This window comes from Chenopodium quinoa, unplaced genomic scaffold, assembly GCF_001683475.1.
Source record: "Chenopodium quinoa cultivar QQ74 unplaced genomic scaffold, ASM168347v1, whole genome shotgun sequence".
Lineage (NCBI taxonomy): Eukaryota > Viridiplantae > Streptophyta > Magnoliopsida > Caryophyllales > Amaranthaceae > Chenopodium > Chenopodium quinoa.
The window spans coordinates 647,757-660,152 of record NW_018744284.1 but is presented as its reverse complement, the minus strand read 5'-3'; the positions used below and the strand labels follow the sequence as shown (position 1 = coordinate 660,152).

Here is a 12,396-nt window from a genome sequence, read left to right as displayed (position 1 = left end):
AAAAGCGAAGGGTGGAAAGCATAGAGGGGCAACGGACTACGCGGGAGGTAGACGCAGAGAATATTATGCAGCAGGTATAATCCAATTCAACGATATTTTCATACGTAGCTCTGTAATGTATAAAAATAAGTGACATGTGCTATGACAGCTGTTAATAGTTTGTGATCAAGCTTTCTTGAAGGTGTTGGATAAAATAACTCCCGCCGTGGTGGCTCTGATAGATCATAAATTAGCTGACGTTATGAAAGAAATGCATAAGCTGATGTCGCAGTGTGTTGACGTAGCTAATGCCTTGAGGGCGAGTAGGGGGTAGGCAATCGAGAGGGATAGGCGAACGAAGAAGGATGGTGTTGCGCATGAAGAACAAGGTTTGGCCAGTTGTTTGTTTGCGAAGACACAACTGGAAAAAGGTGCAAACGTAGTTGGTAGGGAAGACCAACACACCCATGCTGTTTCCGGTGACGAGGACCTGGACCGTTTGGTTTGAAATTTATCGGTGGATGCACTAGTTGCACGGGCTGGGGCTGTGGCCAACGTGTTAGGGGATGAATCCAAGGTGACTGGGGCTGACAGCGGTCTTCTCTCAGAGTTAAATGTCTGTTTTTATGATCATGAAGAGGAAGATGTGAACGTGGAGCCTGGACCTGAAACTGTTGTATGCTCGCTTGGGACGAGGGGAACGACTGTCTTGGTTGATGCTCGGTGCAGATTGGAAAGGTCATCTTCATCTGATGAGGAAGATGAGTCTGCTGATGGGAGGGTGGTGAAACCTACCGAGGTGGCCTTGTCATCCATGTTCACCAATGTGTCAAACACCCGTCGCCATACAGCGTTGGAGACACATCTGCTACAGTTTGTTAAGCAGTGGAAGGACCTGAAGGATCCACTTAGGTAATTCAAAAAAGTGTATTTGAGTGCGAAAAGTCTGTTTATTGTGCATGCCTTTTGCAAAGTTTTTGTATTAATTGTAAATTCTAATATTATTATGTGTATACTTAGTGTTATGATGATGGTTCACCACATAGCCGTGGTATGGTGATGATAAAGTGTGATCACATGGAAGCCAGCCAGAGGGATTTCTATGAAGTGGTGCACAATAAATCTCGGGTTTCCACTGACTACGTTAGAATGGCCAGTATGTTATACACCAAGCAATGGGCCACCAAAGATTTTCTGAACAGAAGCAAGCGTTTTTTACTTGACCCAAGCTTTTCGGTAAGTGGTTCGGGGTTCATTTCACCATTGGGGTGACATATTTACGTTCACATTTGATGATCATCATGCTTCTTGTTTTTGTTGTCTGGATCGTAGAATCGACTGTTGTTGAACGAAGGCAAAGAAGAGAATATTTGTAGGAAGTATTCCAAATCTCTCATCAGCTCTAACCTGTCGGATATTCGAGCAGTCAGCAACTTACTCACATAGTCCAATAATATAGCGCAAGTTTAAATGTGTTTTCCATGCATATGCGCTAAATTGTGCTTACGGCATTGACATTGACATTTAAATAGGTTTTTGTCCGAGTCCTCGAAGTTCCTCAGGATTCCCCTGGAGATTCGCACTGGTGGTGCTTAGCTTTACACATGAAGGCTCAACAGTTGTGGCTGATAGATTCCATGTACCCTGCGTCGTTCGACACACATGCTAGGGAGATTGATCTTCTAGTACTAATGATGACTTTCATTCTAAACAAACATGGTATTTATTGGGACCGTTTAGTAATGTGTAATGTGTTTATCAAACTACAGCTTAGTGGCTTGGACGTCCTTTTCCAACTCTATAACCCAGCATGGAAGGTTGGTCACCTACAGTCTTGGACCAAATGCACTGTTGAGATTTTAGACCCAAAGGATAAGTAAGAACTTGTGTTCCCTGGTTTTGTTTATTGTGTCAATGACTATCTTCCTACCTTTAAGGTCAGGAGAACGTATCTTCAGCTTTCATGTTGATTGTTGTCCTCTAATATGCAGCTCATACTGCGGTGTTCTTATGCTGGCGTGTATTAAGTTCTTTTCCAAAAGATTCACCACGAGGTTCAGTGTGGTAGGTGGTGTATATATCTGTGTTTTGTGTGAAGATCTCTAGAATGGTTGGCTAAAGTGTTTGTTCTGTTCTATTCTTATAGCGGAAGATTCCTATTGCTCGGTCAAATCTGTTCTTGGACGACGTGCAGTGTGAAGTGAACGAATTGAAATACTGTCTGGGAGATGCCATTCCAGGGACTAGGAAAACAGCGCGACGACTGTGATGTGGGGCCTGACAAACAATTTGAACATTGTCATTTACATTCTATTGTCTTTGTAGGCATATGGTTTGTGCTGTTTGAACTTAATCAGTTTGTGTTCTCTGCACTCGATAGTATCCTCAATTTTGAGGCGTACTATGTTATGATTATTTTGCTTCTGTTTTTACTGCTTTTCTGTTTACATGTTAACACATGAAAATCAGACATACTCAAAGCATCATCTTTTAAAAATTATCGTTTTTTGAAATTCATCTCAATACCTTGAACAGTTGTCTGTATCTTGAAAAGGATTACAAGACCTTGGACCTTTGTGTGTATATATATTTTTCGCCTTGAAAATGATCTCAAACACAAATGTGATGAGTTTAATTACATGTTTTAAATGCTTAACAGTTTTATAAACCGTTGGAAATAATATGCCCCCGTAATCTGTCTTCATATGCTCAAACAAACAACGAGCAGCCTAGATATGCTCAAGCTATATTTTCTTGATCATCCTATATTAATTTAAAGACGCAACTAATATGAAATCGCCAACCACACAAATAATCAAGTAAATGATAGTTACTTTAGCTAACTCAAATTGTCACGATATGGCCATTAGTTCATCAAGACGTTTCTGCTTCACCTGTGAGAGGTGTGATGGGTTAAATGTGAAATAATCACTGCAATAAAATCACATGAATTTAGTATTCATACTTACATGTAGCTTCCGAGAAGACGTATTTGCCTTCCCCTTTCCCTTTGTTGTCTTCCTAAACACCAGATCCTACAACACCATTTCCTCCTCAACACCTGCATCCTGCTCCACAACATTTCCTGCCATTCCTGCCTTTTCTTGCCTCCTTCGAAACACAGGATCCTGCAACACCATTTCCTCCTTCGACACACTTACATCCTACACAACACCATTTCCTGTCAATCCGGCCTTTACCTGCATCCTCCTAAACACAAGATCCTGCAACACCATTTCCTCCTCCTCAACACCTGCATCTTGCTCAACACCATTTCCTGCATCCTCGTCCTCAACACCATTTGCTCCATCCTCCTCCTCAGCACCATTTCCATCCTCCTCCTGAACATAGTTTGCTGCATCCTCTTCAACAACATTTCCTACTTTCTCTTGTATGATTTAGATAGAGATATAATAGCAGTCAGAAAATAATAACAGGTTGAGCAGTCAGATTCTTTAAGTATTGAAGAAAGCATAAATCTTAACCGGGCTAGGCTTCTTATTCTTGGTTTTCTTGTAGCTGGTTTCAGCTAAAGTCTTGTGCCTTGAACCCTTAGGCCTGCCCCTTTTCCATTTCTTAATTATAGGGTCCTTGATAAAAAGGTCCATGGAAGCTGAACAGGAGTCTACGACAGTAGCAGTAGGAGCAGGATTCCTAACCGAGGAAAACGTTTTTCCTTCACTGGCTGATGTCAGTGTACTGACTACAGCAACAATTTCCTTGCTCTTCTTGTCCCTACGCTCATTGACAGCTGATTGAAGCTTCGACAGTGTTTCAATTACCATATGGACTGTTTGATCGTCCACCATAGTAGCGGTTTCACACAAGGGCTCGAGTTTTTGCATCATTTTGTTGAATCTTTTCACATTGACCGTGTCCCCTGGATCATGGTAGGCCACCTTCACCCTAGTGTGCTTCCGAGGTATGTCCTTCCTCCAACGGTCTACAACGTACTTCTCTGGTAGATCTTCAACCAAGTTTTCATCCAATATCCTAATACAGTGTTTTGCAAAGTATGCCACTTGTCTCAAACTTCCTACAGTCACACTACACCTCCTTTGTCATTGGATAGAAAGTAACATTGTAAGATCTTCGCCTGTTTGTAATGACATCCTCACTCGCACCGCGAGGTACTATCCATACACGATCGACTACCGAATACTGAATAAGCTTTTCAGACAAAACCTTCTTTCCTCAGACGTTGCAATACATCATTCTCGTACACTCCTTTTTAACTTCTTGAAACTTGTTGCCCATGTATAACTTTTGGAATATTTTTTCGAATTTGAATCCACTAACCAACCTCCTAAGATACTTCAAGCAATGCGCATCTGCACTCAGTTCATCTCGAACGCGTTGATCCAAGGCCATGCAATACTTTTGAGGAAACTCATGGAGTTTTGTTTTGCGGTTCACATAGCCGTCAAAAAACCGATTGATGCTCTCCACCTTTTGTGTGGTCTTCATACCAGCCCAAAAAAACTCCTTCATGTATGCAGGCACCCACATATGACTGTCTTTGTGTAGGCTCTATAGCCATTCATTGTCCTCCCACTTATACTCAACAATAAACTCTGCCCATCGGGTTTGGAACTCCTCAGGGTCAAAGCTCTCATATACCAGCTCTTTAAGGGGGTTGACGAACTCTTGGTAACTAGACAAAAATGATAACAGCAGACCAACAACAACAGGTTAGCTTGTCTTTATTATGGGAATCAGATTATTACGCCTTTGAAACTAATATCAAGACCTTGGAAATTATAAAGCCAGAAGGAGGGAATTTCACAACATACCGTGCACACTTGCCAAGTTTCTCATGGATCTTGCTCATGATATGCCATATGCACCAACGATGCACCGTGTTTGGCATCACTTCAGCAAGGGGCCTCCGCATAGCTGCCGCTTGGTCGGTCAATATGGCTTTAGGAGCTCGATTGTTCATGCAAGCTAACCACTGTCGAAATATCCACGCAAACGTATCGCAGTCTTCATGTGAAACAAGAGCACATCCCAACAACAAGGATTGCCCATGGTGGTTCACACCAACAAAGTTCGTAAACGGGAGCTCGTACTCATTCGTTAGGTATGTTGCGTCGTAGCAAATCGCATCACCAAAGTCCTCATAAGCTACCCTACTTCTTACATCCACCCACAACACATCCTTAAGCCTCCCTTCTTTATCCAAACGTTGAGCATGGAAAAAATTTTGTTTCCCGGTTTGCATTTTGTCAAAGTACTCCATCATTGCCACCGAGTCCCCTCCAACCATGTTCAACCGCCTAGCCTTGTACACCTCATGTTGTAAATCTTTTAACGTCAAATCCATGTTACCCTTCCGTTCGATCGCCATGAAACCATGTATTTGAGAAATTGGTACACCTTGCTCGTACAAATCTTTCAGCGTCTTCTTCGCTTTGCAGGTCATTTTCCTCATGCGGTACTCCTTAACAAGCTTATAATTTGCCGGATCAATCGCGTGATTATGCTTTAGTTCCATGCTCTTCAACTCCCACAAGCCATCTTCGTTAACTTTAGCATAAACACGGGCCTGACATTCGCACTTTTTCGAAGTCCTCTTCATACCACTTAATTCATCCTCACATACCACCCCATCAACTAAACCACCTGAACCTCCATGACTCATTGCCTTTGCCCTCTTCTTCGCTTCCCTCCTAGCCCTCATGTCGGGTTTTCCCCAATACTCACACTTCCACGTGACTTTGATTTTTTTTTGTCCCCCGTCTTAGAATTTACACCTTGAGCCCTTGTCACTCCAAACCCCATCTGCTCAGCATAGTCCTTATAGTAGGCTTCAACTTGTTGCCAACACTGGAAAATCATCCCTTCCTTAGGCTCCTCAACAACTACAACTATTTTGTTGCTACCAACCACAGTGTGAGTCGTATGAATTGTTTCCGGTGGGGATAAATACCTAACATCCATGTCATGTGCACAACTACCTGCATCATCTACGTCTTCTATATCCTCCTCCATATGGACTTTACTCCGAAACTTAACTCCACTGCCACAATCACCAACACCAACCTCACTGAACATTATAACGCTTTCTGTTTCAATTTCCATAATAGCAAGATCTTCTCCAACAACAACAATTCACCCTTCAAATAACGAACACCAACATAATTACTACGATACAAATTAATCCAGAACGCCAACATAATTATAATATTAAATTCAACACAAATCAACCAAACACATTTTCACAACACACATTCAATCCATCACAGAAATACATCCAATCGACACAAATCAACCAACCAGTTGAACAACCAACACAACCAATCTTCACATAAACTAACAAATCAACACAGGGAATTTTTAATAAAAACATACGAAGACAACACGTTGTTCTCAAAAAGTAAGAAATTTCATTTTAAACAAAATTTGCCGGCCATTTCCGGCAACCTCAACCCCATTTTAACAGACAAAAAGGTCTTTAAAATCCAATTGCTTTCAAATTTATTCCGACTTCGGTCGAATTTATGAATTCAATTACATGAATTGTGGGTGCATGACAACTACAGAACAAAACTGAAGACTGCAACAAGCGACGATAAAATAGATCAGAAAAATACCTCGCAATTCGAAGATGTCCGTGTTTTTTTCAACTGGGCTTGTACAATTCGGCGATGTGCGAAGAACAGATCTTATTCTCTGAACAAGCTGCATGTTTTATCAACTGGGCTTGTACAGTTCGGCTATGTGTGAAGAACATAGCTAATATTTTCCCGCCAAATCCGGAAGGAGTTAATGCCATCACTCCAACAGATTGACGGAAGGATGGCATAGACAAATCCAACTCAGCAATTTGACACATAGACGATTCCAGCTTAGCAAGTCAGGAAGTGGAAAACTTCCACTTAATTTCCGAATCGCCACTGTTAGTAACAAGTTTGTTAATCACAGTGAGTAACAGGGAATTAGCGGGGAAGTAATAGGTTAGTATTTTCTGCACATTGTAGAAAAGTCTAAAATCTGAAAGCTAACCTCTTTCCACTTGCTTCTAGCATAAACTATCCTACAACTTGTATAATTGCTCAATATTTACATACAAGAGATTTGGATATCTAGCAGCAGTTTATATAAAAAAATTCTGAGAAAATATTAGCAAAAAATACAAGACAATACTACCTTGCTCCCCGTAATGAGCAGCCAAAACATCAAGCGGGATTCCTAGCATTCTGTATATTTCAATATCAATTGCTTCACTTTCAGGTTTCACATTAGGCACCCTGCAAAAATTACAAAACTGAAATCATATGTAAAGTTCTTCACATGATACCCATGTGTTCAAGATAAAGCAGCTGAACAAGGATTGCATACGCATCTAACTCAATACCAAACTAGGCTACTATCTACGCATTAGCTGATGCTTTAAATCAGCAAGCTAATATATGGGATGTGTCACAAGCTAAGCTCACTACTAGGCCAGGCCTTAATGCCTTTTGCCTTTTGAAAGATAAAAACTGTTGAAACTTGGTGCTTCATTTTGGCCTTTTCAGTTGAACACTTCTCTATTCTGCTGATGAATTTCAGTTGGCATAAATGAGGTCAAGTTCAGCTGACCTCCTACATAGCACACCTGTGAGATGTATCTATTGCCTTGTCACCAAACGAGCTGATCATAAACTCTGCCGAACTACAAGCTGTAGGAATTGATGTGCCTCTGTATGCTTTGCAGATGTACGTGATAAAATTTTGGTAGTCCTGCAACCACCCTCGTAAGATTACGCATACTTGAGAGCGGGACAGAGCATGCTAAAAAGAGAGGAAGAGAGTTAAACCTCAAGGAGTGGCTGATTGTTGACAAGCACCCATGGCACATACTCGTGAGGTGGGTTTAGCTAACTAGTTTCATATGCATACTGTACTTCAAGCTGCAGAATCTTCAACATGCTAAATATTAAATTTTGGACAGTTTATACCAATCAAAAAGAAAGTAACTGTCGAGCTGAGTAACTGACCGTTCGACCATTTCTATGATCATAGCAGTCAAAAATAGGCTTGGAATCAAGTGATACTTTATCAAAGCAACTTTTCCACTCCGCTTCTCTTTGCTGATAAGCTAGACTCTCAATGAATTGGATCAAGAAGTATTGCTTGTACCGAAACAAAAAGAAATGTATTCATGTCATTGTCTTGCTAATAAATCCTTTTTCCTATTGTTGAGGGTATTGACAATTTAATCAATGAATTCTGTCGCCATCTTTTATTTCATTGCAGTTCAAGTTTTTCACAATCTTAGAGCATTCCACTTGATCTCTGACCCTAACTCCACATTTCCATAAGATAAATACAACCAATATCTTGGTTCATGCATAGTATGGAAAAACAAACACATGCCTTTTATGTCAGTGATTAGAATACTTAGACGGTGCAAATAATGTGCGAGTAATAATGCACTTCCCCGTTTAAACTTAATAGTTACATAGATTATTTTGAGACGTCTTAAAATTATTACTATAGAATTGAAATTACAAACCATTTCATTTAATTTATTTATTTCCTTATTAATTATTTATAGGAGTAACAGAGGTCTTACAATATTAGGATTGTTGGGTTTTGTAGTGTCCGACACTACGCGGAATGAAACCCTCCCAAAATCCGCACACAAATTAAAATAACTAAACATGCATATTAATTAAAAATCACATAATTAATTATTAAAGAGAGAAAGAAAGACGATCATACCCTTGATGCATGCTTTGCTCCTTTTAGAGCTCGTACTTGAAAGCGTAGAGCTACGCAAATGCGCAAACCTCCAACGACTCTCACCCTCGAGACCCGACCCGAACGGCCCCTACCCCGAAGCTTAGTCGGGGCTAGACAAAGAGAACTTAGAGTATTATAACGAAAGTGTTCTCGCTTAAGGAGATCCTTTTAAGTTCACAACACAAGTGCCCTTTCCCAATGCCAAGTGATTGGTATTTATAAGGAAAGGAGCCCTTAAATTACAATATCCCATCAATGTGGGAGAGTTGGTAAAAATGCATTTATTCAATTTAATTTAATTCAAAAATCAAATTAAAATGCAAATGAATTAACAAACAACAAGTGTCAAGTGGAGATCAAGGGATTAGGTGAGGACCACAAGGGCGGGGGGGGGGGGGGGGGACCACCCTCCCCTTACTCCCCAAGCAACCTACACAAATCGGCTCCCACACACACAAGCCAACCAACTTAAGCCAGTTAACGCAAGGCCTTACGCACCAAGGCACGCCCAGCTGGTGGCCTAGTGCTTGGTTGTGCTGCCAGCATGGCTGCGAGTGCGAGCAGCCTAACAAGCACGCCACACATGCATGCGGGCTGCTTCCAGACATGTTAGGCGCACATACCGCAAGCACAACTTGCAAGCTGCTGCTGCTATGCTGCTATCGCTAACATTCGCTAGCTAGCTGCTGCTTCAATGCTTGTGCAAGGCGCAGCCCAGCACGCAAGCACGCATAGCCCATAGCACACGCACACATAGCATGCTGCTGTTACTGCTGATGTGATGCTCGTGTTAGGCACAGCCTAGCACGCTGCTATTGCACGCGCAAGGCCCAGCTAGCATGTGTTATTGGCCTCGCTTGCGATGATGCGGGTTGCCTGCTGCCATGCCTAGCATCAAAATGCTTGTGGCTGGGCTTGCGGCCATGTCAACCATGCTAGCATCTTTGGCTAGCGATATTACCCTTAGCCCTCGAATTGCTCGGGGCACTCCGAGGCTAGGTGTATATTTGTAACTTGTTGTTTACTTGATTTCTCGTCTCACCGTTCCTAAATTCGACTCGACTAACAACGCTCGGTTTCCGATGTTGTAAGCTTGGCATCCGATGTTTATGTTCGTAATACTCTAATGACTAATTTAATCCTTCAGATTAATTTGTCGTTTCGATTGGGTTACTCGATTGGGTGTGACCCGAAGGGTTCAGTCAAGATTAAGCTGTAATATTAATTATGCATTAATATTACTAATCGGAAGCGGCCTCAAGCTAGGAATTCCGATCACTTGACCTCACTGAATAATTAGCTTTCTAATAATTCTGAACCCTCTATCGGAATAATACACTTGTTCGATGGACACCATTCCTTTCAATTTCCCACTTGTCCTTCTGGACAAGTGCACTGTTAGTGTATAGCCTATTTCCTATGTCACTTATTGTCTCTTCATGAACTATAAGGTAAGATTCTTTGTCATCCTTATTACGTCCAAAAGTGTTTCTCGATTTCCGTGTTCGACTGTTAATAAATAGATGATTTCTAAAATCCATCTGAGCACAACCATGAATTTTCATAGTCTTGCTCTTCGAGAGGCCTTGTAAACAACAAAGACATGTTCCCTATTGTTAATTGGGGGACATTCCCAGTCTTGCATTGTTAGGTTCCCTTACTAAGAGGACCTAGAAGCCCGATTGTTGCCGTTATAATCCCCTTTTGCGGCTAACGTTTGACAACATCAAAACGGACTAGTACTCAAACAAGAGAACTTACAATACTCATGGTTGAGGAAAGAGGTTCCGATAGTTATAATGAGAAATATACTTATTAAGATTTTAAATCTCTTAAAGTATTCTCATAGGTCGATCCGGTATAGTTCCAAACAAATACCTGTGCAAATGATTTATGACAATCATGTCCTTGTAGCATAAGAAACGGTGCTATAAATCATACTACACACTAATCTCAAGTGGTCATTAATCGTCCATCATTTAAATGACCTTGATTAGGGATAATTTTTGATTAAAATATTCAATGTTCACTAAACATGTGTTTCTTTATCCAAGACATTGTCTTGATACCCTGTTTGGATATTCTCAAAAATCGAATGGACTCATTATTTAATTCTAAACTACAATTAAATAGAAAAGAAGTGATAATAATATTTTTTTGGTAATTTTCATGCTTGTTTTGGTAAATTTAAATATTTCTGGTTAAATTTTGGTGGTGGTGGTTTCGGTTTAGTGTGGGTGGGGTTTGGTTGGGGAGGTTTCGGTTGTGGGTTATGGGTTAGGGTTATCAGTGGTGGTGTTTTCAGTTGTGGTGGGTTTAGGTTTCGGTGGTGGATCTAGGTTGGTGGGGGTAGGTGAATTTAGGTGGTGGCCGGTGGGGGTGAATTGCGGTGGTAGTGGGGTGATTTTTTACGGTGGCTTAGGAGGAAAGGAGGTACGGTTTAGGGGTGGGGCTGATTTTAATTTGATTTTTTTTATTGACTTTTCCGGGCCGAAAAATCTCTTCCGACGCCTTGATTCCGTCGGAAAATGTGTTTCTGATGGAAAATTTCGTCGAAAAAAGTCGTTTTTCATACAAACACTCTTACGACGATAGTTTTCGACAGATTTTGGGGTGTTTTCGACGGAAAAATTCCGTCGAAAATTGCCTGTTTTCTAGTAGTGTGCAGAAAATTAAATTACTCCAAAACTGAATGGTTCAACACAGTGTATTACATTAAATCCTCCAAATTTAATTTAAACACATGAATAGGGAAATCAAAGCCAATCTCCAACGTGTCTGATTCCCCTTGCCTCAACGTGCTTCTTGTGTTTCACTTGAGGCAAAGATTTAGTGAGTGGATCGGCTACATTGTCGTCCGTTCCAATCTTACAAATTCTGATTTCACCCTTGGACTTACATTCCTTTATCATGTGAAATCGCCTCTTGAAATGTTTGACCTTCTGATGTTCCCTTGGCTCCCTGGCCTGAGCAATAGCTCCATTGTTGTCACAATAGAGATTTATCGAACCCTTGATTGAGGGTACAACATCAAGTTCACCAACGAACTTACGAATCCAACCTGCCTCCTTAGCTGCTTCCGAAGCTGCCAAGTATTAGGCTTCAGTTGTAGAATATGCAATTGTGCTTTGCTTAGCACTCTTTCAACTAAACACTCCTCCATTTAGACAGAATATGTACCCTAATTGCGACTTGAAGTCGTCTCTGTCAGCTTGCGTCGGTGTAACCTTTAACAACCAAATCATTACTTCCACCATAGACCAGAAATATATCCTTGTTCCTTTTCAGGTACTTTAGGATATTCTTGGCCGTAGTGTAATGCGCCTCTCCTAGTCTGATTGGTATCGGCTCGTAGCACTCAAGGCATACGATACATTCGGCCTAGTACATATCATGGCATACATGATCGATCCAACAAGCGAAGCATATGGAATCTGATTCATCCTCTCTCGCTAATCCGGTGTTTGTGGACAGTGCTTCTTGCTGAGAGTTATACCATGTGACATGGGTAGGTGCCCTCTCTTGGCTTCCTCCATAATGAATCATGCCAGTACCTTATCGATATAAGTACTTTGGCTCAATCTAATCATCCTTTTAGATCTATCCCGATAGATCTTGATGCCCAATATGTATTGTGCCTCTCCCAAGTCCTTCATTGAGAAACACTTTCCAAGCCAAGCCTTT

At 41.2% G+C, this 12,396-nt stretch overlaps 1 protein-coding gene across 1 annotated transcript; it reads right to left on the bottom strand.

Moving 5' to 3' along the window:
- Positions 1-4,509: 4,509 nt before the first annotated feature.
- On the bottom strand, positions 4,510-5,662 carry LOC110695010 (protein FAR-RED IMPAIRED RESPONSE 1-like). The gene is made up of 2 exons (XM_021872204.1): positions 4,773-5,662; positions 4,510-4,633 (listed from the first exon to the last, which is right to left on the bottom strand). The coding sequence occupies exons 1-2, from the start codon at positions 5,660-5,662 to the stop codon at positions 4,510-4,512; spliced, it is 1,014 nt and encodes a 337-aa protein (XP_021727896.1).
- Between the last annotated feature and the right edge of the window lie 6,734 nt (positions 5,663-12,396).

Excerpts from the sequence above, each read along its gene's own strand:
- LOC110695010 (XM_021872204.1), bottom strand. The coding sequence starts at position 5,662 with ATGAGGGCTAGGAGGGAAGCGAAGAAGAGGGCAAAGGCAATGAGTCAT. Across the intron at positions 4,634-4,772 it reads AAACTTGGCAAGTGTGCACG|TTACCAAGAGTTCGTCAACC; the intron begins GTATGTTGTGAA and ends ATTTTTGTCTAG.